Source organism: Opisthocomus hoazin, chromosome 6 (assembly GCF_030867145.1).
Source record: "Opisthocomus hoazin isolate bOpiHoa1 chromosome 6, bOpiHoa1.hap1, whole genome shotgun sequence".
Lineage (NCBI taxonomy): Eukaryota > Metazoa > Chordata > Aves > Opisthocomiformes > Opisthocomidae > Opisthocomus > Opisthocomus hoazin.
Window position 1 is genome coordinate 58395757 of NC_134419.1, and position 27283 is coordinate 58423039.

A 27283-nucleotide genomic window follows, 5' to 3' on the forward strand; every position below is an offset into this window, starting at 1 on the left:
ACAAAAAGAACTTGGGATTTTTTCCATGGGAACTACCCATTTTGCTAACATAGGGAATCTTTCTCAAATTCATGTTGATTTGGATGACACCAGCCTTGCTTGTACACAGAAAGGTTTTCTATGAGTTCTACCAGGAAACACCAATTTTCACCATTTTAAGCAATATGACCAAGGCACAAACCCAGCTGGAAAGGCCACCTTTTGCTGACTCTCAGGAAATGCTTTTGTTTTCCTTAGTGGAAGAGAGAAGAAGAGTCTGGTGGAAGCCAGTAATGAGTCTAACTCTGTTTTCAGCTTCTGGATTACACTTCTTAATAATATATCAATTAGGGGAGGAATTGTGAATTTGCCTGTTTGTGTAACTGTATTATTAAATTATGCCTAGGAGCAAGCAGGGTGAAGGATAAGGCCCTCTTTCCACAAAGATGTACAAATAATAATCATAATAATAATAGCAATAATAAAGTAAGATAGGGTCCACTGGGCTCTGTGTGGTCGTACTGCCTTAAACCTCCAGAAGACTATGGGGATTTTCAGCTTAGATAGCTTGCCATGTGCAGGTGAGGGAATGCTGCTTGTCCAACACTCCTGTTGCTAAGGGACTTGTAACCCTTGCAGATGCCCACTACCCACGGTGCAACTAGCATGCCCCACCCTGTGGCCTACAGGGAAGAGGTGGGTCACAGAGGGCAGACTGGAGGGTGAGGAGGGGTATCAAGCCCAGCACGGCTGCTCTGCAGAGGCAAACTGTGGGTCTTAGCAGCACACTTTCATCCAACTGTCTTGAGATGGTGGTCTTGACCACAGAAGAAAGCAGGTCGGGGTGAGGAATCTCAGGGTGTAAGACCTAGGCTATAGGTTAGGTATGATCTGTCATCTGGAGCAACAGTCATTAACTACCTCACTTATTACATTTGTAATGACGTCTTTTTCTGTGCGATTAGTTATTTACTGCAGTGTTGCGGCGGGATCAACGACTCGACCAATATGATCCATAACATTCAACTTCATTAGCAGAGAATCTGGATTATATAGACAGCACTCGGTTATGATTAGTCACTATACATAAACACTCTGTACAGCACTCAGCTATGATTGGTCACTATACATAAAACATCTATCAATAAAACACCTGGGTTACATAAGCAGTACTCAACTATGATTGGTCATTATTCATAGAACGACTGTTTACCCGCAGCTGGCCTGAGAATGACTGTTTTCCCACAGCCGGCCTGGGAAATGTCTGTTTTCCCGCAGCCGGCCTGAGAGTGGCCTTGAGGCCTGTGCTGCTTGAAGCCTGTGCTGCTACAAACCGATCAAGTCCATAGTCAGAGTGTCTGGGTTGCTCACAATACGTCCCTGTTCTTCCAGAAATCCCACACTGCAGGGCTCTGTCCTGGAGAAGCATTCTTACAGGACTGCACTGTGTTCATGCAATGGGTATCAATGCAAATGCAAGAAGACTTGCAAATAAACACCCAAAGCTTGGCAAGATGTTTCCCAGACAGGCTTCTGAAAAGCTTGCAAGAAGTTATTTATGCTTAGTTTAAAAGTACTGAATTTTTGCTTCTAAAAATTTCTAAGAATTGCAGGGTTTGATCTCTTTCAGTTCAGGTTATAATGTTTCTGCCACTTCTGTAATTATCTGATGCAATGTGTGTATTGCATTATCTTCATTCACTGGCAGTCTCCTACGATGGAGCATTTTGGGAAATTCTCTCTAAATCAGGTTATGGAAGTGCTTTGCTCACTATGGCACTGGTACTTGCTTCCCATGTCCTGTGCAAGGATCAACAACATTTGAAGCCATGCATTTTGGAAGGAAACAGAATGGTAAACAACGAAGGTGCTTGTAGCATAAATATTGTGATGTTCCGCCATCTGAGATTGCCTTGATCAATAGATGGACTGAGTTACATGGCGAGCTGTGTTGATCTTGCTGGAATTGGAGTCCTTGCATGTCTCAAGCCTATCAGTCAAGTCAAAAGTCATCAGGCAGGTCCATGTGATGGCACAGACCCAGTTAGGCTGGGACATCAGCCCATGATGTCGGGGTCCAGATCAACTCAGTCTCTTGCCCTTAGACTTCACAATGCAGCACAAGGTCTTCACCACCCCATTGAATGTATTCATGGTACAGCAGTGGTGCCTTTTTATTCTCCTTGTGCGAGCAAACCAATCATCTCAGTCATATGCCTACACGTGTGGAGGATGTTGGTCATTCAGCCACCTACTTAATTTTCTTCCAGATGTGCTCATGCAAAGCCATTCTTGATCTGCTTGTGTATGGCACACAAGCCCAGAAGGGCTTAAAACTGTGTCATATCCCATTCAAAATACAGTAATTACACCATGTTTGCTGATCTATAATTTTCTATCATCGTCATGGTCAATGCAAAAAAAGGCAGCACACACATGAACAGTGGAGAACATTATCAGCTCCATGAACTGTGGAACATATGGTCAGCTCCAGGCTGTGTCCACACTGGAAAGGTGGTGAGCATATCTACTACAGCGTCCTTCCCACTTGAGGATTATGCACAGGCACATACTTAAAGTGAAGTTGTGCTTTTGTAAGTAACCTTAGGATAGCTTTGGTGTTTGTTTTAAGCAATGAACTGGCCTACATCATTACTTAGAAATGGATTTGTACGAGGGTTAATCTAGGATAAGGTTTCATCAAGTTATGTCAGATAATGTACTGCCTTTTCGTGGTTTTTGATCCTTAAGAGGAAGCCTGACAGCAGTTTCTGATAGTCACTGGCATTGCTGAGTAGATTCAGAGTTTCATTCAGTTGAGCATATGTCGCTTTCTTGTTTCAGAACTCTGAGCAATTTCTTTGTTATTTCCTATGCTATTTCCAAATTTTATTTGAGATTGCTAGATGAATGATTGGAAGAAAGACCCAGTAACTGGTCTTCCAGCTTGTATTCTTGTATATTCATACTTTAGACAGATGGGGATGGTATAAGGCTATGGAAAGTTACAATTAGCCCAAATCATGATAAGATATAACCACCTACAGCGCTCCCCACAAGCCTCTGCTGGTCTCCACTCCTGATCCTGGACTGTATCATGTGGGACATGTAACTGCTCCATGAAGTTCTGTCGTGGTTTAACTCAGCAGCCGGCAACCAACCAGCAGACAGCCACTTGCTCACCCCTCCCTTCCCCCCCCAACAGGATGGGGAGGAGAAATGGACAAAAGGTAAAACTTGTGGGTTGAAATAAAGACAGTTTAATAGGACAACAAAGGAAATACTACTACTAACAATAATAATATTATTAATAATAATGACTATAATGAATATGCAAAACAAACTATACAATACAACTTTCTCACTGCCCCACCACCGATTCGCAGCCAGTCCCTGAGCAGTGACCACAGAACCCGGAACTTGTGGATTTCGCAAAACTCCCAAAAAAGACCAAACTCCTGGGAAAATTTGAAGTCTTAGACAAGAGAGGATTCAATCTCATGGAAAAGAGAAAGAAAAAAACAACATTCCTCCCCCCTCGGCCAACCCCCATTCACAAACTGAGCATGACGTCTATGGTATGGAATATTTCCACTGCTGCTGGAAATATTATTCCACTGGGTGAGCTGCCTGGCTATGCTCCCTCCCAGCTCCTGCACACCTGCTCAGTAGCTGAATATGGGCAACTGGAAGAAGTCCTTGATTTCTTAGCAGCAACTGAAAACATCAGTGTTATCTACATTCTGCTCATACTAAATCCAAAACACAGCAGCTACTGGGAGGGAAATTAACTCTATCCCAGCTAAAACCAGGACAAGGTCTCTGATAGCCCTGACGAGGGTATTGGCTAAGCTGAGCCTCTTTACTTCATCGCATTGGAAAAAAGCCCAAGAGTACCGTGATATCAATTTTGAAAAATGTTAGTATTTATTGAGAAAGTTTGCTGAAGCTGGTCCAGGTCTGCTCATGAACGGACCAAACTCTTTTAGCTTTAAAATAAAGCCAATTGTGCAACGAAGAGAGATCAGAGAAGTACAAGAATTTCAGGGTTGTTCTGGGGTGTTCTGAGCAAAGAAATGGGGGAAGAATTCACTGAGACAAACCACTGGCGACATCTCAGATATTTTGCAATGAACATTCAGGAACATTTATGCTTTTATTGATTCAGTTTCACTACTGTGAACAAAATGATTGCATGAACAATTCTAGCAAGGTGTTGAGAAAAGAATTCATTGTTTCGTGAAGCTTCACTGTGCAACTCTAGCATGAATAAAACCCCTACTAAACATCTAATCAGAGATGCTGGAGATATCCCAGCCTAGCTGAGAGGCTTTAAACTAGCAGAGGTATAACCAGATAAGCAGTGCTTTCCTTACCAGGTTCTTTACTTGAGCAAGGTTCTCCAAGGTTACTGCAAGTGAATCATGCTCATCTGGCTGCGGTTTCACAAGAGTTGATCTTCTTTTATTGCTAAAATCAGAATGATACTCTCTTTCCCAGTTCAGGATGCCAAGATCAGATGACAGCTAGTTAAGCATCTCCCTGCTTGTGACTGGCTTATCCTTGTGCTTGGCAAGAGGCAACAGACAAAAGAACAACCAGTGTTCTGGGCATACAGTCTGGTGGCTTGTACATGCATGAAAGCACCAGGAGAAACACCAGAGCAGGAGTTAGGGGAACGGTATGCCTTGATAGCCAAGGACATGATTAACACCAGTCAAACTGGTAAGTGCTGAAGAATGTGTTGCTTGCACCGTGATGTGCCACAGAGAAGGTGACTCATCAGCAGAAGACCTGCACCTGTTAACAGAAGGACAGCAGTAGGATACAACACATTTCATAGGATGTATCTCTTCCTGTTACCCCAAAAGGAGGATGGGTTACAGTCCTATGATACTTCAAACAAGAAAATGAAAGCCACCCAGCAGCAATGTTCCCTAATATTTATGAAACATGAAGTTAACCAGATGCAGAAGCAAAATATCACGCCATAGTAACTTATGACTCCTAAAGGACCTTAGAGGCCAAGAAAGAGCTGGCCTTTGGGCCTCAAGCAGAACCCAGAAGGCATATAGAGGACTCCATAGTTGGCAACCCTTGCCTTCCATGTCACACTCAGGTGACCTTGGCCAGACCACTTGGATACACACATTTTGCCCCCCCTGAGAATGTGTGTATGAGAGTGCTGATTGGTACAGTCTAATTGGTTAGTTAAATAAAAAACCTCTCTGTTTCTAAACGTTCTTGAATTTTCTTACATGTTACGGGTTTGCGTGGCAAGGTTTTTGTAGCCGGGGGGCTGTAGAGGTAGCTTTTGTGAGAAACTTCCCCCATGTCTGAAAAAGCCAGTGCCAGACAGCTCTAAGACGGACCCACAGCTGGCCAAGGCCAAGTCAGTTAGCGACAGTGGCAGCACCTCTGTGATAACATATTTAAGAAAAGGAAAAAAAAACTGCGGGGAGACAGCAGTCGAGAGAGAGGAGTGAGACGATTTGAAAGCAACAACTCTGAAGACACCAAGGTCAGTGAAGAAGCAGGAGGGAGGAGGTGCTCAAGACACTGGAGCAGAGAGCCTTCCCTTGCAGCTCGTGATGAAGACCATGGTGAGGCAGGTTGTTTCCCTGCAGTCCATGGAGGTCCATGGTGGAGCAGAGATCCACCTGTGAACCTGTGGAGAGAGGAGCCCACGCCAGAGCAGGTTTGCTGGCAGGGTTTGTGACCCCATGGGGGACCCATGCTGGAGCAGCCTGTTCCTGAAGGACTGCACCCCGTGGAAGGGAACCACGCTGGAGCAGTTCATGAATAGCTGCACCCCATGGGAAGGACTCGCGTTGGAGAAGTTTGTGGAGAACTGTCTCCTGTGAGAGGGACCTTCACACTGGAGCAGGGGAAGAGTGTGAGGAGTCCTCGTCCTGAGGAGGAAGGAGCGGCAGAGACGACATGTGATGAACTGACCATAACCTCCGTTCCCTGTCCCCCTGTGCTGCTCGGGGGAGGAGGGAGAGAAATGCGGGTGAAGCTGAGCCCGGGAAGAAGGGATGGGTGGGGGGAAGGTGCTTTAAGATCTGGCTTTATTTCTCATTATCCTACTCCGATTTGACTGGTGATAAATTACACTCCCGTTTCTCCCCAAGTTCAGTCTGTTTTGTCCATGGCGGTAACTGGTGAGTGATCTCTCACTGTCCTTATCTCAGCCCTCGATCCCTTCATATTTCCTCTCCCCTGTCTAGCTGAGGAGGGGGAGTGATAGAGTGGTTCCAGTGGGCACCTGGCATTTATCCAGGCCAAACCAAAAAAGTTTTTTTTTAGTTCCTACAACAATACTGCAAAAACATCCCATGAGTGTGGTTATATAGCTTCATTTTAAGATGCCCATGATAGTCTATCTAATATTTGGTTGCGCATGCTACTATGTATTATGTGGTCCTGACACCGTAGGTTAATACTAGTGACTATTTACCATTCTGTTAAGTGTACAATCACAGCAGTATCGTGATGGTACTGCTTTTATTGTGATGATATTGCTCTTTCCACCTAAAGTTGCACCCATGTGTCAAAACGCCCAACTCCAGTCTCCTAACTTCAAATAACTCAAAGGTCTTCATTTCTTCCTTTGACCAAGCTACACAAGAGTTTCTCAGTAAAAAGTTAGCTGCTCTTTGTTGGATACTTCTCTCCTTCCTACGACAGTTATGAGAGGTACTGGTGCTAAATCGCACACTAGAGTCAGCCCCAATACACTGCTCCAATAGCCTTGTCCCTTGGTGCTGGCCAAGTTTCTGCTGCCTTTCCAAACTCTCTTAGTACCTAGTACTAGTCCTTAGTACCTCCACTAGACAACTAGTACGCAGTGGAGGTAGAAGGCAGCAAACTTGACAGTGGATGAAGTAACTGACCACACAAGTAAAAGGTTAAGTAAAGTCTGCCTTGATACTGTTGCAGGAAACCCGGTGGTAAAGTAGAAAAACACAAGCTGGGCAGGGGTTTCTCCATCCATAGTGTGTTTTTTAACTACACTTGGGATGCATGCTGGAATTTCCCTCTACGCAACCTGTAAAGTCGATCTTATATAGTGCGATTTTTGCATTCAAGGGACGGGTAAGATATTTTCAAAAGCCTAAAGCAGACACACGGACAGAAGTAAGGTAATGAAACAGCGAAGGCTCTGGCCACACCCGCTGTCAGGAATATAGCGCCCACACACAGAGTCCCTTTGTGTCAGCAGTTGCGGCACTGACAGAAAATTACAGTCTGGTGGATGGAGTAACACGTGTGTTTTGGGCTGTGTTTCACAACGTGCATACCACTCATAGACTATGGCTGATATGAATATTAGAAATCGACCTAATCCATGACCAGGAAACACATACTCAAGCAGAGCACCTGGTAGCCAGCTGAAGGCTTGGTCTTTTAGGTGGCTACGAAGCAGCTACAGAAAGGCATAGGTTGTAAGGTCACAGGCTGGAGGTGGAGAATGAACAGCTTTAGTCTGTGCAACAACTGTCACTTCAGTCAAATGGAGGCATTGCACAAGCTCTTTTCCACTCTGCCGTCCATCGGCAAGACGCTAAGCTTGGTGCTTTTCCAGAAAATGTTGCAGAGGTTTTGCAAATTGCCAGTTGCAAATACAATACCGGTTAGGCTATGTGGAGGTTGCCTGGGCCACTGTCACTTTTGAAAAGTTGTGTAATCATGAGGTGTCTTCCATCCAGGCAGCCAGTGAAGCGTGACCTGTCCTTGGTGTGCCTCTGGAGAGGTCAGCATGCTCCTGAGGCCTTGTGAAGCTGGTGCAGCCAAAGTCCTTTCTTTGCCCCAGGAGCTCTTATAAGAGGCATTCCCAGGGGCCGCTGGGAGTTAGGAAATGACCCTTTACAAAGAAAGTCTTTTGACATCTTTTTACTGTGGCTATTATGAGATTAAGGTGCAACTCCACAGCTGAAATTCCTTGCTGCAACACTCCAGCCACTTTTGCAAATGTAGTCTTTTGCAAGCACAGAAGTCATGACCACGTGGACCAAGCAGAGGAAGTTATCAATCAGCGTGCACATCGCTTAACTGGAGGACACGTGATGTGGTCCAGTGTGGTGCCAACATAGCAGGGCTCTGACACAACATGCTCTTTTTAAGACTGCGGTTGATAGAGCCACCACCTTTCACACCACCAGCCTGATCAGACACAACAGTGGGCTCTGCCTGGTAATGTATTTTCCTCCGCGTAATTCAAATTTGTGTTGGAGCTATCCCAAGGGTGAAAAAGCATCTACTGCTTTTTTTCTTGGTAACTTGCCTCTTGGTAATACCATAGAGAGGGTTACTGGAACTATTTCCAAGGGCAAATGGGAGGTAGAGAGTAACCAGGTGGCTGGTGAGAAGATTTGCAACCCATTTGCTACTGGGTTGAAGTTAAGTTCTAACTTTAAAGAGTCTGGTGAAGCATTAGAAATAATATATAATATTAACTGTGTGTATTAAGAATAGATCTCTGCACGGGACAGGAGTGTCTAAGGTGATCAAAAAGGTTTCCGTTTTTTTCAGGCTACACTTAGTTAATAAACAGTCTTCCTATGAGGCTCTGCTAGTTCTGTTTCATAGGATCCTAGTGTTAATTGTGGCTTCTGGGTACAAAAGTTAAGCAATAAACAGTAAAACTATAGACCTGTCATCGTCCAGCCAGCCTAAATGTGTTCCTTGTGTAGTGTAAACTCTTACTTCAGATAAATTTCTTCTATGTGACAATTGGCCTGACAGCATTTTCTGTCCTTTTAGTTCTTGCATTATAAAGATGTTTCTCTTCTTTTTACCATCAAAAATACAAAAATGGGTCTTGCCTAGTACCAGTTCCAGTCTCTGTGGAGGAGTATAAAAAGCCTGGCGTGGACTCTAATGGAAGCTGGACTTGGGAATCCCCTGCACTTCCCCGGCCCAGACTCTGATATATGGTCTTCAGATACATAAAGAACTTTACCCATCATAACCAAGATGAAACAGACATTCATAACAATATTTAATAATAATAATAATAATAATAATAATAATAATAATAATAATAATAATAATATACACAGACAGAAGATGTGGCTGTTTATTGCAATCCTGTTTTTGACACAACCACCTGTGAACTCAGCAGATGGCCTCAAGATGAAGAAGGCTATAAATCCCGAGACTTCAATGAATGTTGTAAGTCAGAAGTTCTCTGTCTAAAAGTCTGTGGACATTTAGTTGGGGGAGAGAGGGATTGAGAGTATGTATATGGAGAAGGCTCGGGTCACCACGTGTGCTGGTTTTGTTGAGCAGTGTGATACGACGTTGCCTCCATACCATCATTATCAAGCCCTGCTACCTGAAGGAGTCCTCTTCCTCCCAGCAGTATTAGGTGCAATTATCAGCAGGTCAATTAGAGAAGGGAGTAATCCCAGCCTGGATTTGATCAGACATCTTCCTGGAAGGTAGAAAGTTGTGCATGGCTCCTCTCTTTCAGCTGCAGCAGGTTGCTCTGGGCCACGTCCAGGTGAGTCCTTTCAGGACTCTGAAGGTGAGTTTAGATGGACCCAAGACTTGGGCAATGAAATTACTGAAATTAATCTCTTCCATCAAACGTGTGACAAAGTGAGCACACAGCGATGTGTAGGCAGGATCACAGCTGGATTTCACCAGACTGAAACTTGCCAATCTGTGAAGTTTTCAGCATAAATAAAACTCAGGCAGAGCCTTAGGAGGCCTGCAACAAATCCTGCAGGACTTGTCCTATTGCCCTTCCAGTCAGCCCAGCTCGGCAGGTTTGACATGCCCCACCATCTTATCTGCCCCATGCATCTGCTCAGAGCATGACATGACATGTCCCGCTGCTGGTGTCAGCTGTCAGTAAATCCTTTTCATTTCAACCTTTGTTTCTCGAAACATTTCAAACGCATGTGCTGCTGCATGCTATAGGGAAGCGCTGCTGCCACCAGCTCCCCTCCTACTCGCAGGCGTGGGCCCACAGCTGAGCGTCTCCCCTTCCCTTGGCATTTCACTGGGGCAGGCGTGGGATTCAGACAGAGCACCCTCTCAAAAATGTCCTCAGCTGATCCAGAGACATCGCGCAAAGCAGTGTCCCGGCTGCTGCAGTGTTTTGGTTTTGCAAAGGCATCACAGCTGATGAGGGATGTGCTCTTCAAGTCCGATGAGCACCTCGGCTATGGAAAGCTTTCTACTTGGGTTTTTCTTTCCCCAGAGCCAAATGATCTGCCACAGAGGGTACCCCAGTGAGGAGTATGAAGTCCTGACTCGTGATGGCTACTACATCAGGCTGAACAGAATTCCTCATGGGAGAGAAAATCCTCGGAACAGAGGTACAACTCTATTTCACAAGGAAGCCAGCAAAGAAAAAAAACTGCTAACAATACAAGAAGGCGAAGGGATGAGCCTTATCAGGCTAGGGGAGTATTTATTGTTAAAGCAAAAATACTAAATCCACAGTACTTCTCCAATTTACAGTCAAGACTTTAGCAACTGACATAGGAAAGTGTGTGTGCAGCACAGTTCTTCATATAAAGCAGAGACATGGCTTTAAGGCTCAGAGGATGCAGGCATATCTTAAGAGAGCTCCTCATTTAATATTTTCCCCATAAATTTGTGACTTTGGAGTTCGAATGATCTCAGGGATGAGCCTGTACATCTGAGCTTTCACATGGTTGTTGCCAGAGGCCACAGTGCTGAGCTTGTTGGGACGAGCACCTGGGGTCTGAAAGGCTGAGGAGGGATGTCTGCAGCTCTCTGGCCTGAGACAACTAGGGCAACCACCACAAGACAACTATGGCAAGGATTTCTTCACCAGGAGACATGATTAAAATGCATGTTGTGTGTCCTCTGGCAGTGCAAGAAAGAGGCTTTATTGGACCGAATTTGGGGTGGGTGAGTAGAGAAATTCTGGTTCAATCAAATGCACTGTTTCTTTCATGACCAGGGACCAAGCCTGTTGTGTTTCTCCAGCACGGGTTCCTCGGAGAAGGCAGCCACTGGGTGGAAAATCTACCTAACAACAGCCTTGGCTTCATATTAGCAGACTCCGGCTATGACATCTGGCTGGGAAACAGCCGGGGGACAAGCTGGTCTCACAGACATCTGAACCTTTCATCTGACCAGGCTGAATTCTGGGATTTCAGGTGGGCTGGAACAGATTTCAAAAGCATGGCAAACTTCTCTGCCTGTCACTAACCTCTAGGCAGAGGTGAGTGCCTCCAAGCAGGCAAGTCAGAGCACCTTAATCCCCGGGTATGGCCTCCCCCAGACCTCCCTGTGATGTGCCTGGGGAGGATGGAGGTATTTGTGCAGACCTGCCTGCTGACATGGTGCCACCATCTCCCTGCCCTGCAGAGAGCACAGGGCACAGCTGCCTGCGTGGGGATGCTTATCCTGCAGAGACGACAGCCCTATCATGGGACCTCTGTGTGGTCAAGCCTACCCAGTGAGGTGTCCACAAACATCATTGCCATCTTGCCTTCTAGACATTCTTGTCTCCAAGAATGGCATTTTAATTTGCTACTGCCTCTCCAGTTCTGATCTTCAGGGCACTCCTGGATTTCCCAAGCTCATAAACATGCTTCCAGTAAAAAAAGCTAATAAAGTAGGTCTGTGTTTCACCGTATCACACTAAAAGGCACATGGGCATGAACTGGTGCTCCATTCCCTGCTGGGAAAGAGCATCTCCAGGAGCTGAGCTGTTTCTGCAGTCCTGACAAGATCCAGCTCTGGGTCTGCAGAGCTGCTGTATATTGCATCTGAATGCACTGCTGGCCAGACTCTGCACAGTTTCTTTACCGCTAACCATGGTTACAGGAGGACTAAGCCTTTTCAGGGAAAGACTGGGCCATGGCAGGAGGCATGCCTTCAGACCCTCTGCAGTTTCACCCAGCACAGGGTTCTCCAAGCTCATAGGAATTTTCTCCTGGAAAATCAGCCCCAGATGTTAAGCCCTTCAGTACAGGAGCAATGCAAGGCAGCCAAAATTCACAGGTAAGTTTGCCCTCCTGGTGTCACCTATAACCAATGCGCTACTCCTGTGTTGCAGCTTTCATGAAATGGCAATGTACGACCTCCCAGCCATGATTGACTTTGTTCTGCAGAAGACTGGGCAGCAGCAGATCTATTACGTTGGCCACTCCCAGGGCTGCACAATTGGTGCGTTAGAAGGGGTTGCACATCACGTTGCCTGCACCACCTTGAAAACACTCATTTTGGTGTTCGTAAGCAGAAAGCGGAGAGGTCCTATCTTTGTGAACTGCCAAGCAGGCACACTAGGTAGAAGGTCTCTTGGAGCGAGAAGTCCCACAGCAGATACGCTTTCCACACAAGGCATCTGGGAGGACCAACATGCTCTTAGGGTAGTAAGAAAGCTCCTGGTGACCTCAGTAAGCTCGTCACTGCAAATGGAGCAACTGCAAATTGAACATAGAAAACCAAATTGCAGTGTTCCACATCAAAACCAAAGGCATTTTGCACAGAGGTCACAGCTTCTGTTTTCTGATGAAACACATGGTGCTTCTTTTCACCAGCAGGGCCATCAGGGGTATGAAATAACCTCTGTGACGATGGTATCCTTTAGCAGTGGCTGATGGAAGATAACAGTACCGTTCCCTTCATCCAGTGAACGAGGCAGGACTTCCCATCTGCGGTAGTCGCTGAATTGCCTCCTCAGCCACTTCTAACCATAGGAATAAAGGCATTGCCTCCTTTTGGACATCTCTAGCTCTAACACTAAGCAGAAAGGTGGCAAGTGATCCCAAATTTCTAATTGGAGCTAATACCAGCTAAACAGATTTTGGCAGTGGGTCCAAGCAAACCCTCAGATTAACTACCTGAAGAAAGATCACCCCAGTCTCAGCTTGTTTTTCTGTTTTCTCAGCGTTCATTGCGTTTTCGTCCATGCCAGAACTGGCTCAGAAAATCAAAATGTTTTTTGCCCTGGCTCCAGTAGTGACACTCAAGTACGTCAGATGTCCCATCATAAAAATGTCCTTCCTTCTGGACAGGCAATGCAAGATGCTTCAGGTAGGAGATTACTCCATCCACTCCTCCCCCGAACACACCAGTGCTAGAAAAGGGATCGGATCGTGCCCAGATGCACTTCCTGGGGCTATCTGATGTGGCAGAAAACAGTTAATTCCTGATGATTTATAAGCACAGACATGATTTCAGGTGCTGGTACACTCCTGCATGGTCACTTTGTTGAGTGGATCTTGAGTGCATCCTCCCATCTGCAGGATCTTCAGGTGTGGAAACTGGTCTTTCTGTGGGGGCATTTGTTAAATTCCCGGACAGCCCGCCTGGAAGTGAGCAGCCTTACTATGTTGATTTTAATGACTGAAAAATGAATCCAGTGCTTGGGGGAAGTTGGGTGAAAGAGGAGAGTCACGAATATTGATTTCCCTGGTGTGCATTCAGCCAGTATCGCCTCCTGCAATGAGCTGTACACATCTCAGCAGGGCAGGAGGACATGGGAGGAGTGGGTTTGACTGCTGTAGGTACCCTGTGCCACACATCCCCTCACCACCCAGCTGATGGGACAGCTAACGGGGACACCGGCTGGCGGTGGGTCGGGGCAGGCAGTCCGAGAGCTGGGCTGCAGGAAGAGAAACACAAGAACTCATACTCACCCTTTGCTTCTGCAGCTTCTGTTTGGCAGAACGGATGCCTCACTGCAGATCAAGAAGCTGTGGAGGTTTCTCCCCGAGCTGTGCAGGCACCCGGTCCTGCACAAGGCCTGTGCCAGCCTCTTCTTCCTGCTGGGTGGCTACAATGAGAAGAACTTCAACATGGTGGGTTGGTGGCCCTGCGTGGAGGAGAGGGAGCCGCAGCCCCTGGGCGCACTGCTTGGGAGCACCCAGCCGTGCCCACCAGCTCTGCCGACACCCCGCCTGCTGCCTGCCCCCTCCCTGCCAGACACCCTGCCCAGCCTGCTCCGGCTGCTCACCCCCAGTGCCCATGGGCAAGCAGACACTGCAAGGGCAGCACGTGTCCCTCTGCCAAATCCCTCTCTCGCTGCTTCTCCTCCCCAGATAGGAAAAGTCCTCAGGCTCTGCTGGGTGAATGTCAGTGGCCGGGTGGAACCTGATAGCATCTCTGTGCTAGGGCCACCGGTCACGGGGACCAGCTGTACCTCCCACCAGCAACCCTGGTGTGTAGCCCCTGCTCCTACTCATCCTGAAGCAGCATCTGGATGACCACGGGTAGTCACTAAGGTCTTGAGCACAGTCCCTGAGCCCAGATGAGGTATCCCCAGGAGCTGGGAGTACCTCATCCTTCATCACCATTCTCCTCCTGGAACTGTCTCGGAGCAATTGATTTTTAATGAAAATCATATTCGTGAACCTGACCCAACTCTCCAGGCAGTGTGACAGCAGCACCTGTTTTGGGAAATCATCATCTGGCAACTGCTGTCCTCGCTCCTATCCTCTGGAAAGCAATGATAGCTTGAATATGTTTCCTTGCAGACACGGCTGGATGTGTACACATCCCACTATCCAGACAGGACGTCTGTCAAAAACCTGATACATTGGGTCCAGGTAGGTTCCCTGAAATGCAGATGCTTCACCCCTGGGTGGGTCCCTTCAGAGAGTCTGGTGCGTTCAGGGCAGAGATCTTGGACATTAGCAGCTTGTGAGAAAGCTAAGGTAAGAAATTAGGCGTACAGAAGAAGTGCTGTACGCAGGACAAGCTTCTCCAGAGGGACAGGGACACCGGGGTGTGTGCCCTGGGCTGTGCCAGGCAGGACAAGGGAAGGGATGGGGAGGCCACAGCTGGATTCTGGGACCAGTTTGGGGCCCTCAGGGATCCCCAGAGCAGAGCTAGCCCGAGGACACTGTGGTGATGGTGGGTGGAAGCCAGGACATACAAGGAGAGGCTGAGGGAGCTGGGCTTGCTCCGACAGACATAAGGAGGCAAAGGGGGATGTGACGCCATCTCCCCCTGCCCTAAGGGGTCCCGGAGACTCCAGGGCTGGACTCCGCCAGTCTCAGCAACCTGCGGCAGCTGCAGCGCGGGCCCTGCTGGAAACGGGGTCAGGCTGGAGACCCCCACCCTGGTGCCTCCTTGCAGAGACGAATTATAGGTAACAGGGAAGGTGAAAAAGGTCTTTTTAATCAATGCAGCTATTGTGCCAGTACCTGAACTTTCATTCCTAGCATAGAAGGAACTCTTACAATAACTGGGCTCACTGATGTCTCTGTAACTCTGAGCTCGAAGTGTCATGAGAAGGTAAGGATGATCAGGCTGCTGAAGGAAAACTCACCAATCTGGAGTCCTCCAGCAGCATCCTGTGCACACAGCTGGTGAGGAGCATGTTTTCAGAGGCACAAGCATCACACCTTGATTTGTCAACCCAATGCCACAGCTAGGGACAGGTGCGGAGTTGGAGGTCAAAGCATCACTCTGTTAAAAAAGGTGGAAAACCTGGCTTTGCAGGGATGCCACCTCCTCCCGCAACGTCCTGTGAGAGCACCCTTTTATGATGTGGTCCCTCGAGGAGGCCAGGAGATGCCGGATCCACGCAGCAGCACTTGCTGGCCTCCCACCACAGATATTTCCTCTCCACCCAGGTGGTGAAATCAGGAGAATTCAAAGCCTTTGACTACGGCAGCAAAAACCCAGCTGTGTACGACCAGGTAGGAGGCTGCAGCAGCAGTGCTGGTGGCTGGAGATGCCGGAGGACTGCCCTGGGAGTTGCAGGGACAGGCTGGCTTGCAAGGGTTGACCGCAACAGTGGTTCCTCAGAGCCTTCTGTGTCCCTCCAGGAGACACCTCCATTCTACCAGGTGGAGGAGATGCCCGTGCCCACAGCGGTGTGGTCAGGGGGAGAGGACTGGGTGGCTGACCGGAGGGATGTCCGCCTGCTGCTGCCCTGCATCGCCCACCTCGTCACCTACGGCCACATCCCCGACTGGAACCACTGGGACTTCATCTGGGGCTTGGATGCCCCCGGGCGCCTCTACAGCAGCATCCTGGAGCTGATGGAGGGGTCCCGGTAGCGCCGTGGCTCCCCAGGGAGACCCCGGTGGCCCGGCCCCTCTCCCTGGCTGGGACAGCCCGAGGCGGCGGCGGGACATCCCCCGCTGTCCCCTCCCTCCCGCCGGCCTGACACGCTTGCGGTGACGGTGCTTCCCGCGCACTCCCTGGTCGCCGGGGTTTGCCCTCCTCCTTGCGTGAGAGCTCCAGAGCACGCAGGCTGGGCAGCGCCGGGGCCAGCCAGGGCGCGGGGTCGGCGGGAGACACCAGCCGGGCGGCCGTGCTGGAAGGGCCCCACGGCGGCCGCCCGGCGGGCGGGGGACCGGAGCACCCCACCCGCGAGTGGGCGGGAGGGAGCGGGGCTCGCCGGGTCCGGCCGCGGGAACGCCCGCACACCGGAGCGCCCGCCCCCCGCCGCGGGAGCCGGCGGCCCCAAGGCCTGGGGCCGGGTCGCACCGCGCTGCCGCCGGGCTGGTGTCCCGCGCGGCCCCGCCCTGCTGCTCGCGGGGAAACCGGCGCCGGGGGAAACCCCTCCGAAATAAACGGGCGCAGGGACGCCAGGGGCCCGCGCCGCAGCTCCGATGCCCCAGCTCCTTCTGGCGCACACAGGCTTCGCGGGGGGCCGGACGCCGCTTGCCCGCGGTGGGGGGTGGCACGGCCGGGCGCTGCCCGGAGCTCCCGGCGGGGAGCACCCCAGTACCCGGCGCCCCACCGCCGCCGGGGTGGGGGAGAAGCAGGGGCACCGCCCAGACAGCCCCGGGGGAAGCGAAGCACCGCCCGGCGCCCCGGCGGGCGGAGAACTCCGCCGCCGCCCGGAAGCGCTCGGAAACCCCCGCCCCGCCGCGCGTCCCCCGCTTCGCGGGGCGGGGCCGGGCGCGGGGCCCGGCGGGCGGCGGCGGGCGCCATGGAGGGCGGCGGCGGGCGGCGCGTGGTGGCGGTGGGCGCGGGGCTGGCGGCGCTGGGGGCGGCGCAGCGGCTGCGCGGGCACGGCTCCCTGCGCCTGCTGGAGGCGGCGGCGCGCACCGGGGGCCGCGTCTGCACCCGCCCCTTCGGTACGGGCCGGGGGGAGGGGGCCGGCTCTGGCTGCGGCGGGGCGGGGGGCCCTGCCGCTCCCCGGGGGGGGCCCCTGCCGCGCGCGCCCCGCGGTGACACACACACCCCCCCCCCTTCCCCGCAGCGTCGGGGTTGGCGGAGATGGGCGCGCACTGGATCCACGGCCCCTCGCCGGGGAACCCCGTCTTCCGCCTGGCCGCCGGGTACGGCCTGCTGGGCCCGGAGGCCGCCCGGGAGGAGAACCAGCGGGCGGAGGCGGGGGGGCACCCCCTGCTGCCCTCCATCACCTACGGCAGCTCGGGCAGGGCGCCGAGCCCCCGCGCCGTGAGCGAGGCCCGCGACCTCTTCGACGCCCTCCTGGCCTCCGCCCGCGCCTTCCACGGGGCCGGGGAGCCGCCGGCGCCCAGCGTGGGTCAGTACCTGCGGGCCGAGATCGCCCAGAGGGTGCCGGCCCCGGCAGGGCGCGAGGCGGGTGCCCGGCGGCTGCAGCTGGCCGTCCTCGCCGCCCGCCTCAAGCTGGAGTGCTGCGTCAGCGGGACGCACAGCATGGACCTGGTGGCCCTGGAGCCCTTCGGGGAGTACGTCTGCCTGCCCGGCCTCGACTGCACCTTCCCGGGGTAAGCGCGGGGCCCTGGGCAGGGAGGTGGGCCCGCTCCGGGGAGCACCCCGTCCCCAGCGGTGCCTGCTCCCGCAGCGGCTACAGCAGCTTGCCCGACCGCATGCTGGAGGCGCTGCCCGAGGGCACCGTCCTGCTCAACAAGGCCGTGAGGACCATCCGGTGGAGAGGGTCCTTCCGTGAGGAGGGGGACAAGGCCAGGGACTTCCCCGTCCAGGTGGAGTGTGAGGATGGAGACACCTTCCTCGCCGACCACGTCATCGTCACCGTCCCGCTGGGTGAGGACACCGACGCCTTTCCAGTTGACGCGGTTGGAGAGGGGCAGACGGACGGCAGGGACTTGCCCAAACCCGTTCTCAGCCTCCCCTCACCCACGGCGGGAGGGGGGAGGCTGGGAAGGGGTTTGGGGAGCAGAAAGTATCTCAGACCCCATTTAGGAGCCCGGCGAACAGAGCTGCGCGATCTGCCTGCAGGTTTCCTCAAGGAACGCCACCAGGACTTCTTCCAGCCTCCCCTGCCCGAGCGGAAAGCAGAGGCCATTCGCCGCCTGGGTTTCGGCACCAACAACAAGATCTTCCTGGAGTTCGAGCAGCCTTTCTGGGAACCCCAGCAGCAGCTCCTCGAAGTGGTGTGGGAGGACGAGTCACCCCTTGAGGAGCCCAGCGCTGACCTGGAGGCCAACTGGTTCAAGAAGCTCATTGGATTCGTGGTCCTCCAGCCACCGGAGCAGTATGTGACCAGAGCATCAGTAAAGGGGCATCACAGCTGGGGCAGGGGGGGGCATTGGGCGCCCTCTGGGCAATGTGAAGGAGCATCTTTGTCCTGCCTGGAGCTTCCAAAACCTTCTCTGGGTCACTGGTGGCCCGTGACCCAGCGGTGCCTGTGGGGCAGGGAGGGCACGGTGCCCGGTGAGCAGCAGGAGGGTGGCGGGCAGCTCTCAGCCTCACCTTTCCTCCCCAGGCACGGACACGTCCTCTGCGGCTTCATCGCGGGGAAGGAATCAGAGTACATGGAGACACTGAGCGAGGCAGAGGTTCTCGGCACCATGACGCGCATCCTCCGCACAATGACAGGTACCGCTGCCGCCTCTGCCCTCCTCACCCCAACCCCCCTGGGGAAACACGCACCCGGATTTCTGGATCGCACCCAAAAATCCATGCCTGCAGGGAACCCGAGCCTGCCCGCTCCCAGGAGCGTGCTCAGGTCCCAGTGGCACAGCGCTCGCTACACCCGGGGCTCCTACAGCTATGTGGCCGTCGGCAGCTCAGGGGATGACATCGACGTGCTGGCTCAGCCTCTGCCCGAGGACCCCGAGGACCCAAGGGTAATTGCTTTGGGCCTGGGGGGGATGCAGCAGCTGTGTGGGAAGCAGGATGTCCTTGGGCAAGGGGACACATGGGCAGGGGTGGGAACAGAGCACCCCAGGCCTTGAGCGGCACAGGGAGGTGGCATTCCTCACTCCTACTCCATTCAGGGGTCACCGATGCTTGGGGTCACCCCTTGGCTCTCCCTGCTGAGCTCCACGGGGGTGGGGGGAACCCCATTTCCATAAAATTTGGGGACATGTAACTCCTTCCAACCACTTTCCGACATACTCACAGTGTGGGGCAAGTCTCTAAGGAAGGGAAGGTGTCTGCCCCACAGTCTGCGTGGCCGCGGAGTGGGTCACGCACCCACGGGGTGGCAGAGGGCAGGGAAATGAAGCTGGTTTAGCATGACCCAGTGTCCCCGCTGGGCTGGGGGAGGTGGCAGACCCCCCGCGCTCACCTTCCGCCTCGCCGCAGCCTCTGCAGCTCCTCTTTGCTGGTGAGGCCACCCACCGCACCTTCTACTCCACCACCCATGGGGCCCTGCTGTCGGGCTGGCGAGAGGCCGAGCGCCTCAACCAGCTCTTCGAGGCACCCGGCCCCTCTCCTCGGCTCTGAGGCGAGAAAATAAAATCCGAGCTTTGCGGGTCGCTGCGGGTCATCTTGCTTTATTGAGAAACCTCCCCGGTGGTGGAATGCAGAGGCTTCTCTGTCTCTCTGGGGGGATGGATGCAGGTCCTCGGCTCGGCTCGGCTCCGGCGGGGCAAAGGGGCTGCGGCGTCAGTACCAGTTGGTGCTGGCGATCATGAAGCGGGTGTCATCCAGCGGGGCCTGCGCCGGGCCTGGTTTCAGGCCGGGCGGAGGGGCTGGGGGGTGCTGGGGGGCAGGCTGGGGGCCAGACCCCGCGGCCGGCGGCGTGCTGTGCCCCCCGCGCGGCCCGGAACCCCCCGGGCCGCCGGGGCCCGCCGCCGGGTTCCCCCTGGGCCCCGCCGCCGGGTCCCCGCTGGGCCCCGCAGAGCGCTGCTCCGCCATAGCGCTGAGGAGCAGTCAGCAGCGCGCCCGCCGGAGGAAGCGCCCCGCCCACCCGGCGCGGCCCCGCCCACCGCCCCGCCCGTACCCCTGGCGGAAGCTGCGTGCTCTGAGCTTCCGCTCTCGTCGCGCCGGATGTGGCGCACGGAGGGGGCGCCGCCGCCATGAGGGGATGGGCGGGGGTGCTGCGGGCAGCGGCGGCCGGGCCTGGGCCGGTTCCTGGCGGATTCCGGGAGCGCTTCGACTTCGGCGGCCGCGATGTGGCCTCTTGGTTCCCGGGGCACATGGCGAAAGGTGAGGGGTGGGAGCAGGGCGGGCTGACGCCACCTCCCCCCGCTTCCGCCGCCGCTCACCCAGCGCTGTGTTGCAGGCCTGCGGCAGATGCGGGCCTCCCTCCGGCGCGCCGACTGCCTCATCGAGGTGCACGACGCTCGTATATCCTCCGGCGCGACCACGGCCCTTCACCCTGCGGGGTGTCCCCCGGGACAGCAGGAGTCCGCACCCCGAGCCCCCTCCGCCTGCACCGGTGTCCCCCCCCCTCCCTGCCACCGTGTGCCCCAGCTGTCCCGTCTCCCTCCATGCCGCCCTTTCTCCCAGCCCCATCAACTCCGCCACCACCAGCCCCCCCCCGGGTACCTGCTCCCATGCCAGTGCACAGTCACCCTCCTTAGCGGCACTCACATCCCGCTGTCGGGCCGTAACCCCATGCTGCAAGAAGTGCTGGGCATCCGCCCGCACATCCTGGTGCTGAACAAGATGGACCTGGCTGATTCCCGCCAGCAGCTGGTGAGTGCTGGGGCAGGGCTGGCCGCCTGCAGGTCACCGCAGGGAGGTGCCAGCAATGCCTTTGCCTGTCCTCCTCAGACAGTCGTGGAGCACCTGAAGCAGCAGGGATGTTCGCACATTGTCTTCACTGACTGTCAGCGCGATGGCAACGTCAAGAAGGTAATGGGCCAGCAGCCCCATGCTGAGCCCTGCTCCTTGCTGCTGGCACCTGAGGGCCTTTTGCTGATCTCCCAGCCCCATGGAGCAGCCTCATTGGCCCACTGTGAGGAGGTGATGCTGGCTGGTCCAGAGCCATCTTCATTTCCAGCTTACCCAAGGCACCCCATCCTCTGCTTGGCCCCCATTTTGTGCCTCCTCCTGGCACTGTCCTCCAAGCAAGCGGCTGCTGCCAGCCCAGGCACAGAGCCACAGTTACAGCCCTTCTCCATGTTTCTCTGCAGATTGTTCCCCTGGTTGCCAAGCTGGTGGGCAACAGCCCACGCTACCACAGGGCCGAGGTAAGAGGCGGCAGCAAGACTGCCAGTGCGTGCGCAGGGAGTCAGGGTGGCCGTCTGCCGGTGGAGGGATGAGGCTGCTCACACATATGCCCACACATATGCCAGAAGTGCCAGCAGAGGCCAGGTTGCTTCGCCATGGCGGCTGCCCGTCACTCCTGGAGTGGCTGGCTGATAACCAGACGCTCCCTGCCCATGTCCTCCTCGCTTCCAGAGCACTGAGTACAGCATCCTGGTGATTGGCGTGCCCAACGTGGGCAAGTCCTCGCTCATCAACTCCCTGCGGAGACTGCACCTCAAAAAGGGTATTTCTTCATGGTGCCTGAGCTTGGAGAGGAGCCGTGAGCACAGACATGGAGCGGTTGGCGGGGCAGAGCGTCACTTGCTTCTCTGAATGTGTCTCTCCTTTCCCTGAAGGGAAAGCCACCGCGGTCGGTGGTGAGCCAGGCATCACCAAGGCAGTGCTGACTAGAATCCAGGTACCGTCCCCGCAGCACATCCAGCTGGGTGGGTGCTGGCCTCTGCCTCCCTGTCTCCTCTGGCGGGAGCTCTGGAAAACCTTGAGGCAGGCAGAGGTGATCCCAAAAGGTTGCTTGGGTCCACCTTCCAGCAAGGACTTAATGCCTCGCTCATTAGCCTTATCAGAGTCTGCGGTGCTCATTACAGAGCTGTGCATCCCAACAGCCCTGGCTCCCCCCATCCCAGGTGTGCGAGAAGCCCCTGATGTACCTGGTGGACACGCCTGGTGTGCTGCCCCCAAAGCTGGGGGACATGGAGACGGGCATGAAGCTGGCGCTGTGTGGTGAGGTGGAGGCTGTGGCCAGGGGGGCCCCCAAATGTGGCTTCAAGCCCTGGCTGGGCTTGGTACCTACATCTGGGGTGGGAGTCTGCTGCTGACACACTGCCTGGGTGCCCATGGGTGGCATGTGTATGGTGGGAGGGTTGGCCAGGGCTCGGAGCAGGGCTGGGGGGAGCTGGGGCTTGACCCTCTTGTCCAGGAGCCATCCGTGACCACCTGGTGGGGGAGGACATCATGGCTGACTACCTCCTGTACACCCTGAACAAGTGGCAGCAGTTCCGGTAAGCCGGTGGGGGAACCGGAGAGGGCCCCAGGCTGCACCCGGTGCCCGTGGTCCCAAGTGGATGGCAGAGAAGCTGTCCCCAGGGAACGGGGGGCAGGGGGAGTAGAAGCGATGCCGGCGGGGTGTGAGCCACCTTCTTTGGCAGGTATGTGCAGCGCTATGGGCTGGCCGAGCCCTGCGATGACATCGAGCCCGTGCTGAGGCACGTGGCCCTCGCCCAGGGCAGGATGCAGAAGGTGAAGGTGCTGACGGGCACGGGTGAGTGCTTCGGGGGGGGCAGCTCTGCTACCTGGGGCACAGGGGCCAGGCTTTGGGGGATCCTGGGATGGCTCCAGGCTCTGCTGATACCTCCTTCTGCACCCACCACACAGGGAACGTCAACGTGACGATGCTCAACTACCCAGCCGCTGCCTGCGAGTTCCTGCGGGATTTCCGGGCAGGACACCTGGGCAGGGTGACACTGGACTGAGACTTGTCCCATGGGGACCCACCGCCTGCAGCCCTGTGGGCTGCGGCCACCTCAGCGCAGAGCTCTGGCATGCGATTAAAGCGCCTCTGATGGGGCAGCCCCCAGTTTTGGACCCCGGGCTGCTGCAAGGGGCCGAGGGGTGGAGGGGGGGATGGCACACGACAGGATCCCTGCAGTGGGGGGTGAGGCTGCCCCATGGTGTCACTGCACGGGGTGAGGCTCCCTGGGGGGAGCGCAGTGCCCACCCCAGAGGGCCTGGGGCACGGCTGGTGCCTCTGGCCGGGACAAAACGCCTGTGGAGCTGTGCCCTCGCTGTGGTCGGGGCCCTCCGTCCCCAAATAAAGCCTCCACGGGCAGGGTACCAGGGCGGTGGCCGTCCTGGGGTCCCTGTCCCGATCCCCCCAGCCCGCATCCAGCCACACCTGCTTTCCGGCCAGTTTTATTGCCGCAGCCTCGTCCTCCGAGCACGGCGGGGCCCGGCGTGCCAAGCCGCGGGGCGAACAGGGCGCCGGGGCTGGGCGTGGGGCCGGGGGGCAGCTGGGGCGGGGGCTGCCCGCGGGGTCCCGCCCCGCTGCCGTCGGGCAGCCGTGAACGGATGGGCGCAGCCCCGGGAGCTGCCCCTCGCCCAGCTGTGCGGGCTCGGCCCCGGGGGCCGCGGCCGGTTCTCGGGGCGTCGGCAGATCCGCCGGCCGCGGTCGGGTACCCCCCCCCCCCTCCCCGAGACGGTCAGCGGCAGAGGAAGGCGGCCAGGGGGCAGAGCCAGGGGACGGCCCAGCCCGGCGGGCCCCGGGCCGGTGCGGCGGAGGTCCAGGCGCCGGCGGCCGCCGTCCAGTTGCCCTCGCGGTGCTCGGCGCCGTCGCCCGCCTCCAGCTCGCCGGCCGGGCGGGCCCGGCGCAAGGCGGCCCCCGCCGCTGCTCCCGCCGCCGCCGCCGCGGCCACGCGCAGGGCCGCCCCGCTCGAGCCGTAGCGCGGCGCCGCCGCCTTCGCCCGTCCGCGGGTGGCCCCTCGCACCCCGCCGCGGGCGGCCCCCCGGGCCCCGCCCCGCCCGCCCTTGGCGGCCGCCGCGTCGCAGAGGGCCGCGGCCAGCAGCACCACGGCCCAGCAGGCCGCCGCGCGCCGCCGCATCGCGCGCAGGAGGAGCCGACCGGGACCTGCCCGCGCGCGCGCACCGGGACCTGCCGACGGGCGCGCGCGTGGCTCGCGCGCGTGCTCGGGTTCCGCGCACGAGTGCGTCTCCCTCACGCAGCAGCCCGCGGGTTGCGTAAACGCCCTCTGCCACCCATCTCCCCGCGCGGATGAGGCGCGCTCTCGCACGCGCAGCCACGCGCACTCACACAGGCCCGTGCACGCGGCGCTTGCCCGGGATGCAAGCGCGCGCACAGCCGCGCGTGCTCGCACACGTAGATACACGCGGCCCCGTGCGAGGCTCACAGACGCACGTGCACGGATCGCGCGCACCGCCGCGCCGCGGACGCGACTGCCCGTGGGCGCGGACGCACTTGCACTCTGCGCGCGCACACCCGCGCGCGTCCCTGGCGCGCGCCGCCGCACACACCGTGCACGCGCACACACGCAGCTGGCACGCGCGCGGCCGCGGGGCACGTCCACCACCCCCTCGCCCCGCCCCAGTCCCGGTACCGCGCGCGGCGCCGCCGCCGGCCGCGGGGCTCACCGCGCGCGGGGCTGCTGCCGGCTCCGCTCTGCTCCGCTGCGGCCGCGCTCCCGCCGCCGGCGCCCCCCCCTCGCCCCCACCCCGCGCGCGGGGGCGGGGACGCGCGCTCGGGGCTGCGCGACGGCAGGTGGCGCGCGCAGTGGGGCGGGGCACGGCGCCCATGCGGGGCTGCCCGTGGCGGTGCGTGCAGCTGCGGGAGGCAGCGGGAGAAGCGCACGCATGCCCCCCGCCCACCCCTCGGTCCCGCCCCACGGCGCTTCTAAACCCCCCTCATCTCGGCCCCGCCGCGCCCCACTCGTGTCCCGGGGGCGCAGGGGGCAGGAGGCAGGCCCAGAGCGCGGGGCCGCTGGCGCCCCGCCCCCCCGGGGCCTCTACCCAGGGGACCGCCAGGACCCTGCAGCGGCGGCCCCGCCCGGCGGCGCGCCAGAGGCGGGGCGCGGCGGCACCGCCAAGGCCAATGGGGATGGCGCGCTGTGGGGCGGGGCCGTCTCGACCAATGGGCGCGGGGCGGGGCGTCCGCGGGCGGCGGGGCGCAGCGGGGGCCGCTCCGCCGCGCTCCGCCATGGCCGCCTCGCTGCGCGCACTGCTCCGCCCGGCCGCCGCCGCCGCCGCCGCCGCCGCCGCGCGCAGCCGCGTCCTCCTCCCGCCGCCGCCCCGCCCCTCCCTCGCGGCGCGGACACGCAGCGCCGGTGAGCGGGGCATCGGGGCGGGCACGGGGGCGCCTGGCGGCGGGGGTCGGGCCTGGCCCCGCGCGCCACGGCGCCGACGCCGGGGACCGGGTCCCTGCGCCGCCCACGGGCCCGGGCACCGCGTGCGGGCTGTGGCACCGCGTGCCAGGGTCCCAGCACCGCGCACTGGCTCTGGGCACCGGGTGCCGTGGCTCAGCACCGTGTCCGGGCCCAGCACCGCTCTCCGGCCCGGCACGGGGCGGCCGCCGGGGTGCACCTGCTCCGGTCAGGGCCGCACCGGGAACTCCCCGTGAGCCCCGGTCCCGAGTCCCCGGGGGTGACGTCCCGCTGGCTGCCCGTGACCGCTGTCCTGCGCCCGCCATCCTGAAGGTCGCCTTAAAATGGCGCGGTGCCGCGGCAGCAGACCGGCCGCACCGGAGGGCGGGTACGGGGGGTCGCTGCCGGTTGCCTAACGTGGCGGTGTCGGGGGCGGCGGGCAGGGGCCCCGTTCCAGTACCTGGCAGTGCAGAAGACGGGGGCGCGGCAGAGCGTGGGCCTGATCCAGCTGAACCGGCCGCAGGCGCTCAATGCCCTCTGCGAGGGGCTGATGGAGGAGCTGCGGCGGGCGCTGGAGGCCCTGGAGAGCGACCCGCAGGTGGGGGCCATCGTCCTCACCGGCAGCCAAAAAGCCTTCGCAGGTAGGGCAGCGTGCCTCTCCCTGCCTCACGTTGTTTGGAGGGGTTTGGTGTCCCACCCCGTGTTCTTTGCAGCCGGGGCCGACATCAAAGAGATGCAGAATAAAACCTTCCAGGAGTGCTACAGCGGTGCCTTCCTCGCCGGCTGGGACAAGGTCTCCACTGTCCGCAAACCCATCATCGCCGCTGTCAACGGCTACGCCGTGAGTCCCCCCCACCACTCCCCATGCCCTCCGGTTCAGCCCGGCACCCCCTGACTCTCCCGTTCCTCCCCTGTTCCAGCTGGGCGGCGGGTGCGAGCTGGCCATGATGTGCGACATCATCTACGCTGGGGAGAAGGCGCAGTTTGGGCAACCCGAAATCCTGCTGGGGACCATCCCAGGTGAGCGGGGGGCACCCGCCGAGCGGGGTCCATCCCAGCCAGAATGGGGACAGCGTGGACAACCAGGCATCCCTCTCTGGACTTTTTCCTTCCCCAAATGTCTCCAGGCGCTGGAGGGACGCAGAGGTTGACCAGGGCGGTGGGGAAGTCGCTGGCAATGGAGATGGTCCTCACCGGGGACCGGATTTCGGCAGCAGAGGCGAAGGAGGCAGGTAGGGGTACGGGCCAGCTCCGGCACCGCGGGGCCCCGGCAGGGAGCCATCCCCCACCCCACCACCTCCCGCCATCCATCCTAGGCCTGGTCAGCAAGGTCTTCCCTGTGGAGAAGCTGGTGGACGCGGCCATCGCCTGCGCCGAGAAGATTGCCAGCAACTCCAAGGTGGTGACTGCCATGGCAAAGGAGTCGGTCAATGCCGGTAGGGGCTGGGGGGCCAACCATGAACCCCTCGGGGGGGCACAGGGCCAGGCAGCAGAGTCTCCCCAACTTCTCCCTTGCTCTCAGCCTTTGAGATGACACTGGCAGAGGGGACTAGGACAGAGAAGCGGCTTTTTTACGCCACCTTCGCCACCGTGAGTAGGGGGTCAGCCCCATTGCGGGAGGGGGGGGGAAGTGGGGCTGCCGCAGTGCCCCCAGCCTCATCACTCCGCTCCTCGCAGGGCGACCGCAAGGAGGGGATGACGGCATTCGTGGAGAAGCGCAAGGCAAACTTCACTGACAGCTGAGCCCAGGGCAGTGCAGGTCCCCACGATCGCTTGCGGCCCATCAGCCCCCTGCGTCACCCCAACGGAGGGGTCCAGGACCCAGCAGCAAGCGACACTTGCTTGGGGTGAGACAACCAGTGATGGGGACCACCTTTGCCATCACTATTAAAAGGTTTTGCTGGTGCTGCCAGGAGAAGGGGTGTCCTTGCTGTGCAGTCCCCCCTGAGCTGGGAAACGTTGGGGTTCACTGGGATCCCCCCACTCCATCACACCGCTCTCTGATGCTGGGCTGGGCAAGAGCACCGATGCGCTGAGTTTGCCTGGCCTCAGCCCCACCTGGGCTGAGCTGAGGCCGGGGCGATGGGCTG

At 57.5% G+C, this 27283-nt stretch overlaps 5 protein-coding genes across 12 annotated transcripts; 4 read left to right on the top strand and 1 right to left on the bottom strand.

The window, feature by feature from the left end:
* The first annotated feature begins 9051 nt into the window (after positions 1-9051).
* On the top strand, positions 9052-15983 carry LOC104330373 (putative lysosomal acid lipase/cholesteryl ester hydrolase). The gene is made up of 9 exons (XM_009935575.2): positions 9052-9156; positions 10193-10310; positions 10925-11123; positions 12029-12138; positions 12863-13008; positions 13629-13775; positions 14451-14522; positions 15555-15620; positions 15750-15983. Exons 1-9 carry the CDS (start codon positions 9052-9054, stop codon positions 15981-15983), a joined length of 1197 nt encoding a protein of 398 aa, XP_009933877.2.
* Positions 15984-16864: 881 nt separating this feature from the next.
* On the top strand, positions 16865-19586 carry PAOX (polyamine oxidase). The gene is made up of 7 exons (XM_075423265.1): positions 16865-17012; positions 17138-17630; positions 17708-17907; positions 18103-18358; positions 18590-18702; positions 18796-18953; positions 19414-19586. Exons 1-7 carry the CDS (start codon positions 16865-16867, stop codon positions 19552-19554), a joined length of 1509 nt encoding a protein of 502 aa, XP_075279380.1. The 3' UTR covers positions 19555-19586.
* SPRN (shadow of prion protein) lies at positions 19577-23921 on the bottom strand. The gene has a single exon (XM_075423277.1). The coding sequence runs from the start codon at positions 23919-23921 to the stop codon at positions 23523-23525; it is 399 nt and encodes a 132-aa protein (XP_075279392.1). The 3' UTR covers positions 19577-23522.
* On the top strand, positions 20108-22900 carry MTG1 (mitochondrial ribosome associated GTPase 1). 8 transcript variants are annotated; one of them, XM_075423272.1, is made up of 11 exons: positions 20108-20259; positions 20336-20400; positions 20647-20751; positions 20830-20910; positions 21192-21248; positions 21460-21550; positions 21663-21724; positions 21951-22047; positions 22244-22325; positions 22473-22585; positions 22699-22900. In XM_075423272.1, exons 1-11 carry the CDS (start codon positions 20130-20132, stop codon positions 22794-22796), a joined length of 981 nt encoding a protein of 326 aa, XP_075279387.1. In that variant the 5' UTR covers positions 20108-20129; the 3' UTR covers positions 22797-22900. The 8 variants fall into 8 exon arrangements, with proteins under 8 accessions (XP_075279387.1, XP_075279383.1, XP_075279385.1 ...); XM_075423268.1 differs by having other exon boundaries at positions 20336-20751; positions 20830-21021; positions 21912-22047; XM_075423270.1 differs by having other exon boundaries at positions 20647-21021; positions 21912-22047.
* A 1109-nt stretch (positions 23922-25030) lies between the features above and the next one.
* On the top strand, positions 25031-27111 carry ECHS1 (enoyl-CoA hydratase, short chain 1). Its single transcript, XM_075423275.1, has 8 exons — positions 25031-25157; positions 25637-25834; positions 25907-26034; positions 26114-26213; positions 26321-26425; positions 26510-26629; positions 26716-26783; positions 26871-27111. The coding sequence occupies exons 1-8, from the start codon at positions 25031-25033 to the stop codon at positions 26934-26936; spliced, it is 912 nt and encodes a 303-aa protein (XP_075279390.1). The 3' UTR covers positions 26937-27111.
* Positions 27112-27283: the final 172 nt, after the last annotated feature.